The 22,747-nt window shown below is 31.7% G+C and overlaps 4 protein-coding genes across 4 annotated transcripts; 2 read left to right on the top strand and 2 right to left on the bottom strand.

The window, feature by feature from the left end:
• The first annotated feature begins 2,004 nt into the window (after nt 1-2,004).
• LOC11407273 (uncharacterized) lies at nt 2,005-2,412 on the top strand. The gene has a single exon (XM_003608494.3). The coding sequence runs from the start codon at nt 2,005-2,007 to the stop codon at nt 2,410-2,412; it is 408 nt and encodes a 135-aa protein (XP_003608542.1).
• Nucleotides 2,413-5,081: 2,669 nt separating this feature from the next.
• On the bottom strand, nt 5,082-6,653 carry LOC11407272 (galactomannan galactosyltransferase 1). Its single transcript, XM_003608493.4, has one exon. It carries the CDS (start codon nt 6,590-6,592, stop codon nt 5,276-5,278), a length of 1,317 nt encoding a protein of 438 aa, XP_003608541.2. The 5' UTR covers nt 6,593-6,653; the 3' UTR covers nt 5,082-5,275.
• Nucleotides 6,654-9,773: 3,120 nt separating this feature from the next.
• On the bottom strand, nt 9,774-11,264 carry LOC11405740 (galactomannan galactosyltransferase 1). The gene has a single exon (XM_003608492.2). The coding sequence runs from the start codon at nt 11,111-11,113 to the stop codon at nt 9,845-9,847; it is 1,269 nt and encodes a 422-aa protein (XP_003608540.1). The 5' UTR covers nt 11,114-11,264; the 3' UTR covers nt 9,774-9,844.
• An 8,296-nt stretch (nt 11,265-19,560) lies between these two features.
• Nucleotides 19,561-22,690, top strand: LOC11411879 (uncharacterized). Its single transcript, XM_003608491.4, has 3 exons — nt 19,561-20,355; nt 20,573-20,697; nt 22,264-22,690. Exons 1-3 carry the CDS (start codon nt 20,106-20,108, stop codon nt 22,393-22,395), a joined length of 507 nt encoding a protein of 168 aa, XP_003608539.1. The 5' UTR covers nt 19,561-20,105; the 3' UTR covers nt 22,396-22,690.
• Nucleotides 22,691-22,747: the final 57 nt, after the last annotated feature.

Below are 22,747 nucleotides of genomic sequence, written 5' to 3'. Positions count from 1 at the left end.
TTCCCTTGATCTGTGGTATATTCTAAAAAACTGAAATCAAATGAAATAAAATAAATATACAATTATTCACAATAGAAAAATGGAAAATCGAGCACGATAGTGCTTGACTTGACACTATTTTTTTATAATTTTTAATTTGAACTATTGATTTAGAAAAAGAGGGTGTTTTGAACATTTATCTTTTTTATAATAGAAATATTTTTTTAATTTACCTTTTACTTTAATTTGTTTTCAAATTTATTTTCCTTTTCAAAAAAACTTTATTTTTGAAAAATGGTGTTTTAAAAGGTAGTATTAATTCATTAAGGGGGGTACTTTAAACTTTAATTTATTTTATGAGATATTTTCCGTTTTCATTTAAAATATTTATTTTGAAAATTTATCTTTTTGAAAGTTAAACTTTTTTTTTTTCAAAAAATAAATATTTTTAAATTAATTTGAAAGTTTATCTTTTTCTTAAGGAAGGTGAAAGTTTATATATCTTTTGTTTTTTAATTCGCTTTGATTTGAATTTTTCAAAAATATTAACTTGCTGATGGCTGAAAGCTCGAAATCCTAATTTTTTTTTTCTTCGATTTTAATTCTTTGTGGTCTAACCTTGCTATTTATATTGGCTATTTCAACTTATGATGTTATTTTCGTCTCTCTTTCCACTTTTATTTTCGTCTCTGTTTTTATTAATTCTCTTTTAGGGACTTATGATGCTTGATTGACTAATGTCAAATATCTCAGATCAGCAGGTTAACCCCTTTTTTTGTTGGTGTAACTAGGTCAACCCCTTGATCGTTAACTATCATCTGCCATCATGTTTTTTTTAAGAAGTTAAACTACTAACTCATCGAATCTACGAGCATGCTTAAATATACTGTTTTTTTGTTTGTCCCGTGAGCATAACTCAGTTTGTATGATAATGTATTATTATATGCAGGGGTTGTGATTCGAACCCTGGACATTTCACATATTCACCTTATAAGGTGAATTCTAGCCAAGGATACCTGAAAAAAAAACAAAATTCATTCAACATACAAGATCATCTTCTTTTGAAGAAGACAGAGAAATTAAGAAGGTTATTCCTATTCATATTACGACTAAAATCCCCCCTTAAAAACTCATGGAGAAGGAGAACATTCCACCAAACAACCCCCATAAATGGAAATCTCGTAAGCAAGCTTATCAGCTCAATTATACTTTCTATGCAGAGTACCTAAAAAATTCATTAAAATAGTTTCCATATGATCACAAAAAAAAAGTTTCCATATATAAACTAATTAAATAGGTGCATGTATTTTTACTGTTATTATTTATATTTAAATTGAAAAATAAACAACATTAAATTGAGTTTTTTTTTTAATAAACCAAATTATCTACCGTTCAATTGCAAACTTTGAACCAAATGGTTAAGAGATTCAAGTATCGCACAGGGGTTGATATCTCCCAACTTATATTTTTTCAAACGCGCCAACCAAAAATCGAACTTTAAACAAATGATTTAGAGATTCAAGTATCTATCACTCGTGTTACACCGTATTGATAATTGAGAACGAGTTTAGGTTAATATGAAAGAAACTTGAAAACGATAATATTTAAAACATCTTTACTTTTATAGAAATTAATAGATATAATAATGTCATTAAGGTCTAGTTCAACTTACAATACCGATCGATATTTTGAATACCTTCACCCGAGTTCCAATATCATACCTCACAATTGTGTGTGTGATTTATGTGATGTTTATCACTTTGTCTTAGACAAAAAAATAGATATAATAATAATTAAAATATAAATAATTATTTTGGTCAATTTTTTATATGGAAATTGTCTTAGTAACTAATTTCCATAAAGTGATAAGCACGTAAATTTTTCTTTATTTAAAAAAAAAATAAAATAATAATAATAATAATAATGTTGCTTTAGAAAAATAAATTTATCCTAAAATAAATGTCATTTTGCTTTTTCAATAGATATAAGGGTCTATTGTTGCATCATTTGAAGTAATATTGCAACATGACAAACAACAAAGAGAGCAGGAGAGAAAGCAAGTTTGCGAAGTACATGAAGGCACCTTTAAGGTTGTTGACAAAGGTAAAGGACTTGTACGTCCGTGGCATGATCCATTGTTCTCATGACTTGGCCTTTGTGGATGCAAACGTGGGAATTCCTAACAGCTTTAGCTCTGCAACACCTACCACAAACGATCATGATTTTAATGAACTCATAACTGCTGCGTCGCTTAGGATCAGATCAGGTGGAAATGGTGTTGAGTTGGATGCGGAAGCAATGAAAAAGCCTCCTCAGAAGAGTCACAGGGTCGGGATGGAAAGGATCGAAGAAGAAGACGAGGCGTGTGAGTTTGGAGATGATGATGACGACGATGATGATGGTGATATCAAGGCCAAGGCGCCACAAAGTTGAAGTTGTGCAATTCCCTGAGTAGCAAGGATGTTTTAATTGATCATATAAAAGTGTAAGAAAATGAATTTGTGTTCTCTTGTATTTGGTGTTTGTGAGGTGTGAACTGTGTTATGAGCTTGACTTGTATATAGTTTACACCTTGTATGGGATTAGTTCATATAGCATTTCTGATGTTTTTTTTTTATTTGAACAAGTAGTATTTCTAATAGTTATTGCGACTGTTATCAATGAGAACTTTCCCTTCATTTAAAAAAATATTTTGAAAATCATGACATTGTTCTCTTTTGTTAGAGGGCTCGATCAATCAAAGCCTCAATCAAACATATGATTGAATGTAGTACTCTTTCATTACATTTTAATTAAATGTTTGTTTTACAAATAATTGACCATAGAAACAAAATTAAAGGATTGGTTTATTCACTTGTCTATTCATCACTTTTTTCAATTGTTGTTTTGCCTTTACTAGATTAAAAATATAATTGGTTTGTGAAAGAAAGTAAGAAAGAAAACATGAAAACATAGTGTTTAATACGCAATAAATAGAAGAAAAAAATACGAGAGAAAATAAAGAAGCATATTTATGAAATGACATAAATATTTGTTGGATCTTGATGAGACTCAAAAGAGAAACCACACAAGTTAGTAAGACCTCGTATCTTAACCCAAAATCTCAAGATATTGCGTATATGGATCATCTCATGTGTTGCTCAGTGTTCAATTTTTATCTAATGTGAAACATTTAACTCTCATTTGACACACAACGATCCCCCACCCACCAAGTGTAAGTTTATTCGTATAGGTATGATCCCTTTTAGGCTAAAGGTTCTATTATCCACCACATATTCGTATAGGTATTATATCGTTGTTGTTATCCACCACATCAACGGTACACACCTTCTTATCACCATTGCCAAGTAGAGTTTCAAAAATAGGAGTCGAGTCATTTAGTAATCATCGACTTTGATACAAATTTTGGATCATGGGAGGAGCCTGGGTGATTATCACATTGGACTAAGAGCAACTAATCAGAAAATTTGACACCGCATCTTCAGCAACAACCTGCATGCATTAGACACATAAGACATCACTTATATGTCTTTCAGCATTCAATTTGTGATCCATTGCAAAAATTCTAACTTATACTTGACACACAACATTCTCCCTCACAAGTGTAAGCTCATCCGTTCATATACACTTAGTAACTATTTTGATTTTAAGTCTAACTTCATCTAACTTAAAATAGTTTTATTAATTTGGATCACGCCATTTAAAAAACTATTTAAGTTGGTTCACCCCGCTTAAAAAGGGTTCCAAAAGTATTAAAAAAAACATATCCGTTTAAATTCTTTTTTTTTTTGTTTCTTTCATATTGTACATGATTATAAAACAGAATTTCATAAATTAAATCTAAAATTATATTCACACCCACTAATATAAAATATCATTAAACCAAATTTTATATTGAACTAAACAAATTCAAAGTTACAAAATCATTCATTAATACCGTAAAACTAGACACAAACTAAACATTAACTGTTATTGTTTCACACACACTGCATGTAGACAACAAGAGTCATTTCTAACCAACATTTCTAACTAACATTGGCTTCTAAATTCTTCCACCACCAACACCTTTCCCACTCATTGCCGTGCAATCACTTGGCACAATCTTCTTGGCACCAGATGGAAGCTTGATCTTGTATATAGTTTACACCTTGTATGGAATTAGTTCATATAGCATTTCTGATGTTTTTTTTATTTGAACAAGTAGTATTTCTGATAGTTATCGTGACTGTTATCAATGAGAACTTTCCCTTCATTTAAAAAAATATTTTGAAAATCATGACATTGTTCTCTTTTGTTAGAGGGCTTGATCAATCAAAGCCTTAAACATATGATTGGATCTAGTACTCTTGCATTACTTGTTAGTTGAATGTCTGTTTTATAAATAATTGACCATAGAACAAAATTAAAGGATTGGTTTATTTACTTGTCTATTCATCACTTTTTTCACTTGTTGTTTTGCCTTTACTAGATTAAAAAATATAATTGGTTTGTGAAAGAAAGTAAGAAAGAAGACGGGAAAAAAATAGGAGATTGTTGTTTAATAAGAGATAAATAGAAAGAAAAAAAATACGAGAGAAAATAAAGAAGTATATTTATGTGAATTCATACTTGCATGTTTTTTAAAATGTGAATTCATTCACTACATTTTGTGTTTGGAACTTTAAAAATTTACATGAGTGAATTGATTCAGTCAAAAATAAGTGAATCGTTTAACTCCTTGATTTTACATAGAATGAATCCCTTCACTCTATTAAGTGATCTGTTTCAATTCTTTTTTTTTTCACTCATTTTTAACACATTCATTTACTCTTTTCAAAAAAACTATATAATTAACATAACATTATTTAAAATTTTAAAAGTACTCTATTTCATATAATCCTAAACAGCTGAAAGGTAAATTTACCGCCAAGGATAATCGATCCACTTGTTAAGAATATAATTCATTCATTAAAAAAGAAATATTCATACCTTAAAATGGCGTGGGTTCAAAATTAACCGTTCATAAGAAAACCTCGTTGATCTAAAAGACGTCACCAAGCATACCTTAAAATGGTGTTTTGTATATAAGCCTATTTCTTGCCTAATGAACTCGAGACCAAGCATACATAATGAAACTTTTGATTACTATTAAAATAAAGTTACATTTTGGTCTTGTACCAAGAGATATGGTGTAGAATAACATTATGATCCAATGAAACCATCTAGGAAGTACTTTTATTAATTAAATGCTAATATCATCATCATCTTCATTATTTTATTATTATGGACAGAAGAATCATCATCTCCATAACAATTATTATGGTGATTTAGCAGGGTATCCAAATGGTAATGGAGAAACAGACTTATCCAATAGATTTGGATGAATGAAGCCAAACTTGCGCAACACCTGATTATCAGCAAAATTGAGAGCTCTCTCCATGCCATTCCAGCAATCATCTGCAGCATACATTGGATTATGGTGACCATTACAAGGTTGGCACCCTGTAAAATGTGTAATAAAAGGTCTTCTCATGTCACCTAAATTCTTAACATACTCTTCCCTCATCTCACCATAACGTTCACTTACTTTCTCTGCATGCCTTCTCCTTAACCCTTCCACCCTTTTTTCTATCTCATCATATTTCTTACCCATTTTATCATACATCTTTGAAATTTCCATCCAATACCCTTCAAAATAATACTCATTTTCCATATAGATCTTCTTCGTCCATTTGTCCTCTCCCATCGCAATCAAGTAAGCAAGCGCAGTCTGGTCATCAGAATCAGGTACAACTTTTGTCTTGAAAGTTGCTCTCAACCTCTCACCCCATTTCTCGTATTCTGGACTGTTTGGGCCCATACTGGCCCAAACATCCATAAAGTCCAACGACCACTGACAATTCCTAATCAAGAAAACACCCGCGTTTAGCCCAGTCCAGCTATGTTCTTTCTTTACCAACTCTTCCCAACCATGAATCACAAGGTTGTGATCATTGTAACGCCATAAGGGTAACTTGAACTCCATGTCAGTGAAGATGGCATCAGAGTCGACCCACCATATCCATTCAACTTCCGGATGGGCCAACATTGCGGCCCGAACCATAGGATACTTGGCCCAATAAGTGTCCATTTTCGGGTCCAACAATGCATTGTTGTAGATTATGTCGTGGTTGTGTATACGACAATAATCAACCTTGTTTTTAAAGAACCGCAGTAAAAGGTGGTCGCCAATCGGGTTGTCACACTTTGTAGGTTGTGAACCCGTTATAACAAGTATCTTTTCGCTTGCTCCGACCACGAATGAAGGATGGTGAAGTAGCCATTCTTTACGCTTCTCGTCCCAATTTTTCACTGGTTTGTCCATGGTGTAACATGTTTGTGGATCGTCATAGAAGGTTTTGTCTGAAGGGTCGTGTAAAAAATCAGGACCAGCAAAGTCGGTGTTTGTGGTGAAGTTAAAGGATTTGAGTTTGGTGGTGATGGAGTTGAATTTGGGGTTGGTGTTTGAGATTGGAGTGATGAAGGAGGAGAGGCCCCAGATAAAAAGAAGAGCTGCCATTGCACCTAGGATGAAGATGCAACCGCTTGAGAGCCATGAAGAGGATTTGTTTTTGGAACCAAATTTGGGTGCCATGGGTGAATTGTATGAATGTTTGTGAACTCTTGGGAATATGAATGCTATTTTAAGGGTTATTTTTTTATGGGTGGCGTATGAAGATGTGCTAGCTAATGCTTCTTGATTACTAGTCTTATTGTGAAAAAATGTCGTCTAGTGAAACTAATTTTGTGTAGTTTCGATAAATGTAAATTTGCATGGTTGTCAATTAAGGGAATAAAGCAAAGATAGTACTAAATTGGGAAAAGTGAAGCAAAAGAGTATGAATTTTTGGACAAAGTGACACGGTGGCAGCTGTGTTTTTGAGTTAGGGTTAGGGATGAATGAGGGTAAAGTTGCATAGGTTTTCCTTGGTTGCTTCAAATTTATCTTTCACCTTTATCATGAACACAGATCGGAGGGACTAAAATGGCTTAAAACGGCCAATTGCTTATATCTAGTAACTTGTAACTTAAATGTAAGTACAAAACAAGTACTTTAATTAGAGTGCACGAGGATGAAACGCATATTTCTCGTCTTAACACAACCAGTTAAGCGGTGATGGTTGTCTGGATTATATTTGTCGTCAACTTCAAGAACTATTGTTTTCTAAACTAATTGCAATACTTTTAACGACACAAAAGTTGAGTATGATGTTAATTGTTGAGTATATCCGTTTAAGGAACAATTTATTTTGTGTGCACTATACATACTAGTATTTTTAAAGCCTGGTGGAAACATTTCGTGTTCGACCGGAAAAACTAATTCTTTGAGTTGTGAAAAACCACAATCAGAGGTGTTTACCGTATAGATTCAGTTTTTAAGTAAAAAAATATTCATCCAATTCAAAGATAAAATCACACAGAGTTGATTTTGATGAACTATATAAAAAAAAAAGAGTATGAATCAATATAATAATATTCAATGCAGTTTAATTTAAATTGGTTTTTAGATAGCAAAATTACAGCTGTTTAAAAAAATATTAATTTTATAAGACGAAATAAAGAGATAAGTGTAATGAAAAATATAAATCTGATGTAATAATATTAACAATTAGGAATGACAATGATTTAGTCTATAAGGATAAAACAACCGGACAATATCGATATTATTAGATGGGACGTTTTCACCTTGGTTTAAATTGGGATCTCGTAGTGTGTGAGTTTCAAAAAGATTGTCATTTCATTTATGGACGGGAACAAAAAGGAATGATAATGATCGATTATGTTTGAATCATCAAAAAGAAAAAAAAAACTAAATTAAGTTAAACTAATATTATTTTAAAAATAAAAACTAACAATGTATCTTACTAATAAGAAATAAATAAATATTAAAATCTATGTATGTGATTCGTTAAATTTGAAAAAAGAATTCAAAATTAGTTCTGATTTGAATATATTTTTCTATAAAATAATAATAATGATAATGATAATCCAAACACATCCAATGTTATGTAGTTGTGTGCAACTTATAATTTGTTGGATATATTAACAGTTTTATTTTGGATCGGTTTGATGGTGAACACCCCTAACCACAACATACATAGAAAATAGCATAAATACATATTCAACATTTGAACATGTTTGAAAATTAAACACATGGTTGAAGGTATTGCTACTCGATTAATTTTCCTTATTATTGATTTGGGTCGATACTTTAGAAGGTGTTGAATGAAGCATGAAATTATTAGTTGAGGTTTGGTTAAGTTTCCTCCACTATGATTTTCTATGTTTCAAGCAATTGACATTGGGGGGACTTTGTCCCTCTACTGTGGATTTCATAACTTCACTCGTAGATCGTTAAGTACGATGGTTTTGGGTTATTGTGTTTTTATTAAGAAATGTATCAAAAAAATAAAGTTAGAGGCAGAAAGGTAAAAGGATAAAATTGTAAAAATAGCTTTTTTGATTGATTGAATGTGTTAATTACAATGTATGAATATTTATAGCGAAGGTATTGAATTCTAGTCAAACGGTGCGACCTACACTACTAAGGTTTGTTTCACTAATTTCACGAGTTATATGTGATAGCTCTCTTGCTAAGGGATCGTTGTGCCTCGTGTTTGACTTCAATCTTCTCTTTTACGATATGGTCCTTTTACATAGTTCTTAGTGTGCATCTCCATGGAGATTGTGTCTCTCCTCTCATTCCTCAAAGCGGTTGGTGATGTTAAACACATGGAACGTGAGTTTCTCGTATGATTGCCGAGACCTATTGTGTTTTGACTCAATATGAAGCTCTTACAACCCACGTTGAGTTAGTGGCCTTGATAAATAATCAGCTTCCCTCGCTCAATTGTTATAGCAACACATATTCTTCCATCAGAAGGGAGGCTTCATTGTCTAATAGTCTATTAATCACCTATCTATCAAGATCAGCTAACATAATGGTTATTTTTAGGTGTAATCTGATGTAGGTATATGGTGGTTACTAATTTAATACCTTAAATTTATATCGTGTATACGTTAACACGATACACCTTTTTCATTTTTTTTAGTGAATCAAGTATCATATGTGTACAACTCCATAAATTAATCTATCGAGTTTGGTAGAATCATAATGAGTAGCAAAGTTCTCCCTCGGTAGTACACCTTTTTTCACTAAATAAAATAAATAAAAAATCAATTTATGCTATTTTAAATAAATTTCAAAATACCATGTTTCTTTCTTGTAAGATTGTATTATTTTTGAATGGCTTTCTTGTAAGATTCTTCTTTTTTTGCAGAGGGCTTTCTTGTAAGACTTATTAACTCTGGTTTGTTAAGAAACAGTGGCCTAATTAAAGTAATTGAATTGTGAATAATTTTTTGGTGGACACTTTATTTAGTCATACAACAAAAAATTGTTTAATTATGTTATGGGTATTTATTTTATTTTGTTTATGGCTAAATGAAGGGTCTAAATATTTATGTTTCACACAAAAATTGCTCCTGAATCATTCAATTGAAAGGCTAAACAATACACAATTTAAAAAAAGCAAAACCACTTACATATAATTTTCAATACAAAAGCTTGGAGGAACGTGAACAAAAATGTCAAAAAGATTGAAGTTCAGTAGCTAATACACAAGTCAAAAAGATTGAAGTTCAGTAGCTAATACACAACATTCAAAATAGGTAAAATATAACAACATAGAAAGAAGACAAATGGAAAAACATCATATGTAGGCTATACTAGATGTAATAAAGCCAGATTTTTGTTCATTTGGTACTGTGGAATACTACATTATATGACTAGAGTAACAAACCTAGTTAACAAATTAAGCCCTTCACCGCAACCTGCTAGCTACGCCTAGTCTCTTGGATATCCAAATGGAACTTCATACACAGAAGATGTCATAAGATTCTTCCTCACAAACCCATAATTACGAAGCACTTGATTATCAGCAAAATTCAAAGCCCTCTCCATCTCTTTCCAACAAACATCACCCTTATAACTAGGGTTATGATCCCCACTACATGGCTGACACCCCGTAAAATGCTTAACAAACGGCCTCCTTTCACTCCATTTCAAATAAGGCTCTCTCATTTCACCATACCAAACACTCACCTTCTCTGAATGCCTTCTCCTTAAAACCCTAGCTTTCTTCTCTATCTCATCATACTTATTTTGTATTCCCTCTAACTTCCCCATTGTAGCAATCCAATAACCTTCTAAATCATAACCTTCCTCCAAAAATGTCTTCGCTCCCCATTTTCTTCTTTGCCTCGAAAGCAAATAAATCAACGAAGATTGATCATCTGGTAGAGGGAACGGTTTATCTTTAAATATTGATGTTAAGATCTTCCCCCATTTTGCGTAGTTTGATGTTAATGGACCCATTTGAGCCCAAACGTGTAATAAGTCCATGGACCATTGACAATTTCGAACAAGGATGGACCCGGCGTTAAGTCCAGTCCAACTCTTATTCTCACTATCATCGTACACCATGTTGGACCAACCATGGACCACGAGATTGTGGTCCTTGTAACGGTCCAATGGAACTTTGAACTCCATGTCACTGAAAACTGCATCTGCATCCATCCACCAGATCCACTCGACTTCCGGGTGGGCCATCATAGTGGACCGGATAATTGGAAGTTTTGACCAATAAGAATCCATCTTGGGATGCAGATGTAGGTTGCTATAATACACCTCACAGTTGTGGATCCTGCAGTAATCAACCTTGTTCTTGAAACACCTTAAAAGCAAGTGATCGCCGATTGGGTTCTTGCACGGCGTTGGTTGTGACCCCGTGAGGACAAGAATCCGGTCACTTGCACCAGCGGCAAATGAAGGATGAAGTTGTAGCCAGTGGCTTCGCTTTTTGTCCCATTGCTTCATTGGCTCCTCGACGGAGTAACTCAATGTTGGGTCGTCGTAGAATGTTTTTTCAGGAGGGTCTTGGATAGCCTCGGACATGGTCTTGTTAGGGCACAGGATGGTTAATTGGTTTCTCTTGAACCATAATGCACAAAGTAGTAGTAAGAGAACAAAGAGGGTTGCTTTGAGGATGGGAAATTCTCCATAACCATTGCGGTTTGGAATTGAGCATCCTCTTTTTCTTTTTGCATTTGTCATATTGGGATGTTTGCACTTTGCAATGAGTTCAATTTAGAAGTAAGAATCAACTTTTAAGAACCAAAAGTCCACAGTTTTGGGGTTATTATTGATAATAACTGCAAAATCTCATGCATTATTGTGTTGAGCTAAGTTTGGAAATGGCGTCTATCGTGGGGAGACGTTGCAAATTCACATTTACAATTTCCTACATATAATGATACTTAATCACGGAATTTCATTGATCACAGGCCATGTAGGTATTTCATCAATTAATGCAATACGTAATTACTATTCAATTATTGGATCGGAAACAATCAAATAATAATTGGTGTTGAGAAAGAACTATTAATGATATAGTACTCCCTCCGTCCCTGAATAAGTGACCTATTTGTAAAAAATATTTGTCCCACAATACTTGACCTTCTCAGATTTCTAAGCAAAATTTGACAGATTTACCCCTTATAAATACTTTTTGTGGTCCCCATGTTAAAGTTTGTAGTGGAACAAAGAAAGTAATCATTGCTTAAAAGTGAAAAAGTTTCAAAATAATGACAAGGGCAACTCAGTAAAAGTATCACTCTCTTTCTTTCATCTTTACACTTTTCTTAATCTGTGTGAAATGGTCAAATAGGTCACTTATTAAGGGACGGAGGGAGTAATTGTTTTCAAGTATCAGTCAAAAACTAATTATCACATTGCAGTTTGAATATTTTTTTGGATAACTTGTGCATTCAATGCGTTGGAAATTGAAGTATTGGACTTTTTCAATGCATAATTTCTTAATTAGAAATCCTTAAAGAGTGTCATTAGAGCACTCATTAACAAAATCCTATTTTTTTTTAGAGCTAGTGCAAAAAAAAAATTTATCAGAAGGAAAACAATACAAAAACAAAAGACTAAGCAACTAAGTGCCTAAAAACTCCTGAAGAGTCGGCGAACAAGATAGAATATAGCTTCGGAGGAGAAGATGTTCATATCTTCAAAGCATCAATTTGATTTACTATCTTCTACTAGTATTTATTAGAAAAAAGTTTATGTGGAGCTCCTTTTAAAATAAAAATTTAAGTGAAAGTCATCGTGAGCTTAACTCAGTTGGTATGAACAATGCATAATATATGCAAGGTCCGAAGTTCAAACCCCGACCATCACAAAAAAAAAAAAAAAAGGTGGAACGAACGGTATTTCGAGGGTCATTAAGGTTTGGTCAAGCCTCAAGGCGTAAGTTTAAGTCATGCTCTTGCAGATGTGATAGTAGTATATAAAATATGTTCAGATTTTCATTTATTTTCAAAAATTTATGAGCGTATGTGTTTTATACTATACCTATATATTATTGATCAGAGAGAGATTGAAGAAAATTGTACCTCAATGCTTTTCAAAATCTCACAGCTTATTTTATACCTAAAGAATCCTAGAAAATTGTAGCTCACTCGTTTTAATTAAATTACTATAACCTAATGTTATCTATTTTATTTATTTGGGTGTGACCTGTCTGGTTTTAAATCATTTAGTTTAATTTAATTAAAAGTGATAAATTAGTAGAAAAATGTTTATTTTACTAGTAGGGGTACAAATAATAATCTAGTTAGGTGGGTTGATCAATGATTTTTGCTACTCTTATTTTTTTAAGGAATTTTGGCTACTCTACCAGCAAATTTAAAGATACGCCTCCTCTCTCTCTTAATAAATTACACCGGAGATCCTTTAAATTATTTAATTGTAATAAGTTGATCTTGTAAAAAAATTCGTATCACTTAGATCATTTAAGTTAATTAAATATAACAAGTTGATCCTTTAACTTCGTATGCAACCAATGATCAACTAATCCAAGGGACGAATCCCACCGTCCACTATCAAAAGACATTATCATGTATATTCACAAGGGAAATGTTTTTCTTCATGAAAGAGAAATATACAAATGCTTTTCATCTGTTGATTTCCTCCCACAACTCCATTGATTTACATGAAAACAAGAAGAGATACGTTTCTAATCTTTTAAAATTTTGACACGCTCCTACTCTTGATTTTGTTGCATGAGCTTCTTCTAATAAATAGCAATACCATTGACAAGGGAAATGCTTTTCTTTACAAAAGGGAAATATATGAATATTTTTCATCCGTTGATTTCATCCCATAGCTTCTTTGGTTTCCATAAAAACAGGAGGAGATGCGTTTCTAATCTTTTAAAATTTTGACACGCTCCCACTCTTGCTTTTCTTGCATGAGCTTCTTCGTAATAAATAGCAATATTCATTCACAATGGAAACTCTTTTCTTTACGAAAGGGAAACATACAAATGCTTTTCAACCGTTGATTTCCATGAAAACTGGAAGAGATACGTAATCTTTTAAAATTTTGACACGCTTCCACTCTTGCTTTTCTTGCATCAGCTTCTTCATAATAAATAGCAATACACACTCACAAGGGTTAAGCTTTTCTTAATATACGAATGCTTTTCATTCCTTGATTTTCTCCCACAGCTCCTTTGATTTCCATGAAAACATAAAGAGATACGTTTCTAATCTTTTAAAATTTTGACACACTCCCACTCTTGCTTTTCTTGCATGAGCTTCTTCGTAATAAATAGCAATACTCTATTCACAATATTTGAAATATCTCATTGAGAAGTAAACCATTATGAATAAAGAAACTCATTGATTCTCTTTCATGCATTTTGCTTTATGGTGAAGGAAAGTTATTTGATTTTGATTGATCTTTATTAAATCACAAATCATTTATTCTTACTTAATTAAAAACATTTTTTTTTCTTTTCTCACAACTTCAACTAATCTTTGTATAAAAAAAAATTATCCTTTTTTACACACCTTCATGTCTCATTCTTATTGGTTATTACAACTCGTCTCTTCGTTAAAACCCCACGGAAATCAAAAGAAACGCTAAATAAAAAGAAAGCAGAATACAACAATTATGATCTGAAAACTTGTAGTTCAAGCCTTTAACTCCACTCCCTACCCCAAACATAGAATTGAATTGTGTAAACACATTCTAATTTAAAGATTGAAGTTGGGAGTTGCGGCTAAATAAAAAAAAAAAAAAAAAAGTAAACTAAAGCATAAAATATAAAAAGAGACAACTCTACTATGAGCTAAACCTTGAGGTGCTCCTCCTCGTATATATTTATTTCGCTAGAGAGACAACTCATGAATTTTTTTATTTTTTTATTTTAAAGCAAAATGATATTCATTGATTTAAATTGATAGTGTACTTAATCCAATATCGCTAAAAAAGTAAGTAAGATTCAGCGAATAAACTCACAACATTCAAGTTAATAGTATACGACAGTAAAATGCCAATAAATAATATAACAAAATTAAAGTGATCGGAATATTCATGTCTCTGGATCTGCAACGTTGACGGTCGAAACATTAATTGAATAGCCAATCTTTCAATAGAAACCAAATGAACAGTGCGACAAAATCAGAAAATCAAACAACGCATCACGAGACGGGTGAACAATACAATGTTGCACTTAGATGACAAAATTACGAAGAAAAAAAAAACTTAGATCTAAGTAAAAATCACATACTTATCATTTTATTTTATTTTGTGAAACAAATATATGTATTAAAAAAAATCTTACCAACACAATTTTTTTTTTGACAAAACAATTTTTATATTTTATTCTTCGTCCCCATAAAAAAAAATGACATTTATTTGTCTCTACCAAAAAATTGCACGTGGTTTTAATCTCTTATATTAAATCAATATAAAATTTTAAAAGATTTTTTGTAGGCATGTTATGATCCAGATTTATTTTTATCTTAAACTTTTAGTGTTTGAAAAATCTCATTTAATTCATTTCTTGGCGGAATTTCCCTAGGTGGCTAAATATATAGAAGAAAATTACAAATATTGTATCTACAGTTTTCATATTGTTGACAAAACTCCATTTGTAGTTACTATAGATACCGAAAGTATCATAACAAGAAGAATAAATTGATAAATATAAGTAATAGTTTTTTCATTTCCTATTTCTAATATTTTTTTCACAAATAAACTTATTTGAGGTAGGTAAATCTATATTATTAGAGTAACTAATAAAAATACACTACCTTATTAATATACATGTGTCTGTGTGTAGCCAATGTTATCCCACAGACACACTACCCTGTACCCATGGTTACTACAAAATATATTCAAAATTTTAAAAGTTGAAGCAACATTGGACCTACAAAAGTGACGGTTTGTGTAGGCGAAATTATTTTAGATGGATAAAAAATAACACTTTTTTACGAGGATAAAAAAATAAGTTTTAAAATATTTTAGAGACAAACATATTATTTAACCTTAAATATGATATTTTGCTTCGATCTTTTGAGTAGGGTTATATAGCATGACACTCAATTATTGGCTAAATTGTATTTTTGATCCCTTAACTATTTAGGTAGTATCGCTTTGGTCCCTTAACTAAAATTCAATTTATTTTGGTTCCTTAACTTCTTCCTGTTACACATTTTGGTCATTTTCGTTAGTTTTAATTCAAAAACGTTAGGTTTTCTTCATTTTCTTCTGAAATTTTTATGGGATTCTTGTTGTTGAAGGTTGATGGAGATCATATGAAAATGAAAAAGAGGAAAAGAAGATGAAGAAAACATAACGTTTTTGAATTAAAACTAACAGAAAGGACCAAAATGTGTAACAGAAAGAAGTTAAAGGACCAAAATAAATCGAATTTTAATTAGAGGACCAAAGCGATATTACCTAAATAGTTAAGGGACAAAAAATACAATTTAGCCTTTATCCACGATGTCCATCATGTTAATCCTTGGATAAAATAAAATACATGAAAAAAAAAACAGTTAATCTTCGGGTAAAAATGGAAAATTGGTGCACACAATTTCATCGGATGGTTATTGGTGATTCCTCTAGATTTGTGCTTGTTCGTTGTCGTGTCTGTTGGGTTAGAACAACCACATAAGCAAGAGAGACATCACACTTTTACCCAAAATCTTAAGGTAGTGGATCTATGTGTCCTCTTACTTATAATGTGTTCAACTTTTTACACTTTTATCCGATGTAGAACATATAACTCACACTTGTACATAAACAACAGTGTCAACATATATTTTTACGATGTAATGCGTTATGTTCATAAAGATAACTAAGTGTTAAAACTCAAACTTGTAATCATGTAAGAAAGTGATTCAATTGCATATCGTTGTTTTAAATCAAATGCTCATGATGACAAATGAAATGATAAGGACCATAATTAAGAAAGAAACACAAGAAATTTAAATTGTCGTGCAAGTTGAACTGTCGTTCAATTTGACGTTAGTAATTAATTTGTTTTGATCTAACTAATAATGTGAGTAAAAGAGAGTATCCGTGACATTTTTAGTTTCTATCGTGGGTTGCCGGCTATGCCTCTTGATTTTATAATCATTCTTAATTAACATCAAACCCAAAATGATGAAAGCAAAGAAATAATTCAATATAACAACGCCCCCTCCACGTTCAATCGCTTTGCTCACTCGCAAAGTTACAAAACAATGCTCAATGCCCATTTTAATGCCATGAAAATAAGAGAAGACCCATAAAATCTTAAAGATAGGGATGCATTTGCAATAAATTGGTATGATTTTTTTTTTTCTTTACTCAATAGGTATGACTACATATCCATCTAAGACTAACCACTCATGCTTAAATTCAATAGGCTTACGCTTACATCATCGAAAATGTGCAAATTTATCGTTACACAAAAAACAAAAAAATAAATATTATACTAGTATTAAAAAAAATTCTATGCATACTTACTAAATTCTCTCAAAACTTTCTTTCTCATTCGTTCATTGAATTGGGGTGGTTTTAGGTCATTTTTTATTCTACATCTTTTTTCCTCTTTTCTTTCAATATAAATAAGTGGTTTTCACATATTTTAAGTTTTTCCTTTTGTGTTTTATGTGATTTCATCGTCTAAGTGCGGCGTTGTGTTGTTCGTCGTCTTATGCAGCGTTTGATTTCGCCTCTTGTCGCGATATTTGTTTAGTTTCTATGGAAAGATCGACATTAATCAATTACAAATTCAATCAATAATTTAGTTCATATTGTATCTGATCTTCTCTATCGATTTGAATGAATGAATATTGTTTTGTTTTTGTAAAAAAAAAAAAAAAATAGTTTGTACTATACATACATTTATTAGTTAAATAGATTTTAAAAAAAAATATATATATGTATTTATAGTAATAGAGGATCTTGCCAATCCATCACGAATTTGTACTTTGCGGTCATTTCTTTTGTTGTGTATTTTTTTAGGTTATGCTAACAAGTGTCTTGTGTTTAAGGGCACTTGTTAGAGTTTAAAAAGAAGAAATAATTTATAAAATTTTATGTAAAAAAAATTCTTTTTATAGTTTCAAAATGTTGAATACATAATTTCAATTAAAATTTCTTCTTAAGCTACTAAACATTTTCCTAAACATTTTCTTCTTAAGTTAACATTTTCCTAATTTTTTTTATCAAATCTTTTATTTTTATCAACATTGTGTACTAGTGTATAGCTAGTGTATAGCAATGATGATTAAAAATCTTCCATAAACCTAGTATGACTAACATTCATATACCTCTATCAATCCGCTGTTGTCTTGCCACCCTAGCATAAAGTTAGAAGTTGTATAAGCAAAATCTTCAAATTAACTCCTTGTTAATTTTTTTCTTTTATATCTTAATATTATAACTTTGGGTCGGCAGAGTTGGTCATCGATTATCATATTATCCACTTGTAACACTGCTTTGTGACTGCTTCCAAGTTAGAGGACAGAAAATTGAGCTGCTCGATGACCAAGAATAAAATATGTATATGAATGACCAATCAGGAGAATTGGTGACAATTTTTTCTTATAAAAATGAGTTTCAATGTCTAGAGTCTTCTATTTGGAAGAGGGAGATCAACTCTAAGTTAAGTATTAGTGTTGTTTTTCTTTTCTTTTTGTCTATTTTGTTAATAAAAAAATAACTAAATTGGAGTACTTATCCGTATAGCATTTCTAAAACGTTAAGTTTAGAATTTTTATATGTACCCTCTTGCTTAATTTTTCAAGTGTGATACAGACAGCAAGATGTGAAATTATAAGAGCAAAATAAAAGAATCAGAGAAGATTAAAAGAACGAGAACAAGAAGAAACAAAAACAATTACTACAATATAGAAAGCCGAATTTTTAAATTGGACAAGAATATTACGATAAAAGGCACCCAAGAGAATAACCATGCCAACATTTCCTAGAACACATTGTGTATTTTGACCAAATTTAAAGGCATCCTGTGCAAGTAAAATTACATTGCGTATGGCTCTATCACATCGAGCGAGTCAACACACTCTCAATACGATGGATGTAAATGAAAAGAGAAATCAATTTTGACATAAAACTACAATAATATAAACACTCCAATATCAAAAGTTGGTACCTACCCATCTTTTCTACCATGCATTATAAACAACTTATACCATGGACCACTTTAATATATAGTCTTACTATAGTATTTAAAAATGATAAATGTTAATAAGTGTCCTTGAAACATTTTTTAGACAACTAAAAATAGTAACTTTCACATAAAAAGTTGCATAATTATTACTTTTACACGTGTTTAACTTATATTTTCAAGATACAATTTTTTTTATAAGAGATTCCTTGAACAATGCATTTTTTTTTTTTTTTGAGGGCCCTTGAACAATGCATTTAAAAAATGGGTATTGTTCAAAATTTATCTAAAACTTCGTAAGTTTTTGTTCTTCATCAATATCACAGCAAAGGTGATAGGATTGATATCGATTTGACCAAAAAAAAAAGAGTTTATTATTTATTTGTAATGATTTAAACGTCTGCTTGTGCCAAGTAACAATCTTGAGATACAAGTTAGATGTTGTTTGTAAATACTTCGAAGCTCAAGTAGAGGTATTGAAATGATAGAGGTGATATACATTGTGTTGTGGTTTAATGACCTATATATACAATTGAGAAAGGAGTTATTTTCGTAGTCGTTGAGACGCGATTACGGAAGGTGGATATTAGTATTGAAATTGTCGTTCTTGTTTTGCATTTATGGATCTGCAATGATCCTAAGCTCCCTAATCTTTAAGGATGTTGGACCATTAGAGCATAGTTGAGGGTGGTGCCTTGATGTCATATGAGCTTTTCTTGAGATTGAGTCTTTACTTGACCGATGATAAATTTATATGAATGAAATTCAGAGCTTAACTCATAACATAAAAATTTGAATAATTTTTTTAAGATAACAAAAATCATAATCCAATAGATGTCCTTATTATTAAATAAATAATAATGTCAACTATAAAATTCTTTTCATTTATTGTATATTTTGAGTGATATTTTGCCTCTATTTTGACATTCATATAACTAATGACACATCATCAAAGCAAAGTTAGTACCAATTCCAACCCCAGCCTGCAGATGAGTGAGTTTTGCCAAACTAGCACGCCTCAATATAAACTGTCCCACTCCCTTCACATGTCCTTCACTCTCTACCATCCTTTCATCCCATACTTTTCTCTGTTCACCCCTCACTCCACTATTGCAAATAAACCATCTTAATACCCACATAACAATTCATATCATCCTTCACCATTCTCATTAATAGTTAATAGTATTTCTCATTTACGCTTCAGTAGTGTTGGTCACATCCATTGATTCATTGCGTGCGTCAGTGTATATATATGTAAGTAAAACCTAGCTACCGTCACGTCATGTTCATTTATTTTTAATCCATAAATAAACAGAGTACTCTGTTTTCTTTTCTATTCTCCATCATCATCATCAATTTTTTTTCCCTTATACACGTTTTTATCACATCTATTTTTTCCTTGTCAGAGAAAAAACAGTTTCCTTAATCTTCATAATAACTCTATACTACGTATCTTTCAAACTTCAAACGTCACAACCCATTTCATAACTCAACACAACAATTTATTATTTATTATTACAACACAGCACAAACCCACTTCACTTCACTTCTACAAGAAATTGTTAGAATATGGGGAATTGTCAAGCTGCAGAATTGGCAACAGTTGTGATTCATCGTCCAGGGAACAAGGTTGAGAGGATTTATTGGTCTGTTAGTGCTCATGAGGTTATGAACTCAAATCCTGGTCACTATGTTGCACTTGTTGTTTCATCACCTACTCTTAAATCGGAGAATGGTATGCCATTGAAACATCTCAAGCTTCTTCGACCTGATGATACTTTGCTTATTGGTCAGGTTTATCGCTTGATCAGTTTTGAAGGTACCTAATAATAATACTCCTTCTAGTTTTATTTATAAGAGACATTTGGGTCAACGAAAACTCGTATATCTGACTCAAAATTTAGATCGTATATATCAACTTTTGTTGACCTAAATAACCCTGAGTGTTAATTTTTACTTTATTAATATTTATTTTGTATATGATATGATTAAATTTGCCTAAAATGGTGGTGGAAATGAATTTTGGTGGGTTATAGATGTATTGAAGGAGTTTGCTTCAAAGAAATGTGGTAAACTTGGGAAATTGTTGAAGGAGAGTGGTAATCGTGGGATTCAGATGAAGCATAGAGATTTCAGAGCTCCGAATCCTAGTCCAGTTAAGGTAATTAAGTTTCATGTTAATGTTAATGTAACCGAAAAAAATTGACGTTGCTAGCATGAGTAATTATATAGAGAACATTATTTAAAGAGTTTTGTTAACGAGTGCACTCTTGAACGATTTTAAATAATAAATTTTTATAGAAATTCGTGCATTCAATGCATTGGAAAATGAAATATTGAACTTTTTCAATAATAGTTTCTTAACAAGTTTTAGAGGTAATAAAAGTACCTATAAAAACAAGTTTTAATTTTATTTGTTTTACTTTTAACAAGTTTTAGAGGTAATAAAAGTATCTATAATAAATTTATAATTCCATATTTAATTAGGACGGATACTCTTGAGTCTTGAGTGTACATGCAATGCCATTTTATTTTATTTTTTTGTGAATTGTGATGACTGTTAGTTTGTGTATTAATATAAGTTTTTATAACCACACACCCCTTGATATCCTATAGATCCAATTCACGACGGATTTACGGTGTTAACAATTTTTGAACTCATTTTCGACCAGATTTTACTTATCTTTTGGATCGAACCCTAGATTACCAAGGTCATTTTCTTTTGAGATCCATAGCCTTCACCCAAAAAATAAACAAATAATCAAAGTCAGCTACAAATAATTTGTAGTTGCGTGCTGCCAAACCTTTTGGTTGCTATGATGTTGGATATCCACTATTACTAACTAACTAAGAGGTTTACAAGAAACCGCAAAATAGTTTTTTTGGCATGCAGGGGCACATAGGAATGTCAAATGTGCATATTCTTACATAAGTAGCACACTAATTTATAAAAATTCCACTTAGTTATCCTAAATTCACGATGATAATCTAGTTGACTATGCAATGGAATATTAGGAAAGTACGTCAAACAATGCATGCTCCACAATCCAAACAATGATGGATCCCTTTGTTCTGCAACTTTTATCACTTTTTGTTCCTTCACGTTTCCATTTCATAAAAGCACTACCAAATCATTAAATCTAAACAAAAAAGTCAGTAGCACTGGTAATTCAATATATGATCGCGATAATTATACAAATGTAAAGGAAAATTATTAAAATAAATAACGTTAAGAGTAAGATATTGAAAAAAGACTTGAATAAAAAGTTACTATATTTATAAGGATTAAAAATATATATTTAATTAAAAAAAAAACAAATCGTTTGGATCAAACATCCATGACCATTGTATTAAAAATCGAAGAGAATTGTTGTTGACATATTTGGTTTGGCTGAGACACACGAGTAATTTACCTAAATGCCCATCGGCAGTTAACCGCCGAAGTTTTAGAAAACCGGTTGCAGTTAACTACCGAGGAAATCAGGCCCTTCTCTTTTCTTCTTCTTCTTCCACTTCAATCCCTTTTTTTGTTTCTTTTCTAAAACTTCGACAGTTAACTGCCGAGGGGCATTTAGGTAAATTACTCGTGTGTTTCAGCCAAACTAAATGTGTCAACAGCAATACTCTAAAAATCGTAGTATGATTTGGCATTTTCTCTTTACCTCTTGGTGTGTGTGCCTATTCTATGCAGTGCCTTTATTCATCTTTTATTTTTGTGATGTGTCAGGTGGAACGGGAGACTCAACGAACGGAGAGCAATGGCAGCAGAAGCACCAACAGAAGTGTTGGAAGACATATTGTTGGTGGTAGTGGCCAATGGAGGCCAGCATTACAAAGCATTGCAGAATTTGGAACTTGAACTCACTTAATTAGTCCCTCACTCCCATAAATAAATCTTCCTTTAATTATGTTCCTTCCAATATAATTCATGTAATTGCCCCCTTCTTAATTTGTAGTAGTCCATTATACATAGGTTTTGTGTTAAATGTTGTATGCATCTAGACCTTAGTTACCCAACTGTTGATCCATTATAAAATCATGCTATTTTGTTTGTTTAAAAAATTTCATTGAACCATTTTCCTTATGTCTTCCTGGTTTGGAAATGTGTGCCTTTGCCTTGAAATTTTGATGGTGGATAGGTTTTTGGATTTGGATGTCCCACTGTTTTTCATATATTTTCCATTCTTAAACCATATGTTGATGTTGTGGTC

The sequence above is a fragment of the Medicago truncatula genome, chromosome 4 (assembly GCF_003473485.1).
Source record: "Medicago truncatula cultivar Jemalong A17 chromosome 4, MtrunA17r5.0-ANR, whole genome shotgun sequence".
NCBI classification, from domain to species: Eukaryota; Viridiplantae; Streptophyta; class Magnoliopsida; order Fabales; family Fabaceae; genus Medicago; species Medicago truncatula.
Note: the sequence above shows the minus strand (reverse complement) of the source record. Positions and strands in the feature narration are given on the sequence as shown.

What these genes read in the sequence shown, in the direction of transcription:
- LOC11411879 (XM_003608491.4), top strand. Translation starts at nt 20,106, where the DNA reads ATGGGGAATTGTCAAGCTGCAGAATTGGCAACAGTTGTGATTCATCGT. An exon ending in TCGCTTGATCAGTTTTGAAG is followed by an intron (nt 20,356 to 20,572) that starts GTACCTAATAAT and finishes GGTGGGTTATAG; the next exon opens with ATGTATTGAAGGAGTTTGCT. An exon ending in CGAATCCTAGTCCAGTTAAG is followed by an intron (nt 20,698 to 22,263) that starts GTAATTAAGTTT and finishes GTGATGTGTCAG; the next exon opens with GTGGAACGGGAGACTCAACG.
- LOC11407272 (XM_003608493.4), bottom strand. Translation starts at nt 6,592, where the DNA reads ATGGCACCCAAATTTGGTTCCAAAAACAAATCCTCTTCATGGCTCTCA.
- LOC11407273 (XM_003608494.3), top strand. Translation starts at nt 2,005, where the DNA reads ATGACAAACAACAAAGAGAGCAGGAGAGAAAGCAAGTTTGCGAAGTAC.
- LOC11405740 (XM_003608492.2), bottom strand. Translation starts at nt 11,113, where the DNA reads ATGACAAATGCAAAAAGAAAAAGAGGATGCTCAATTCCAAACCGCAAT.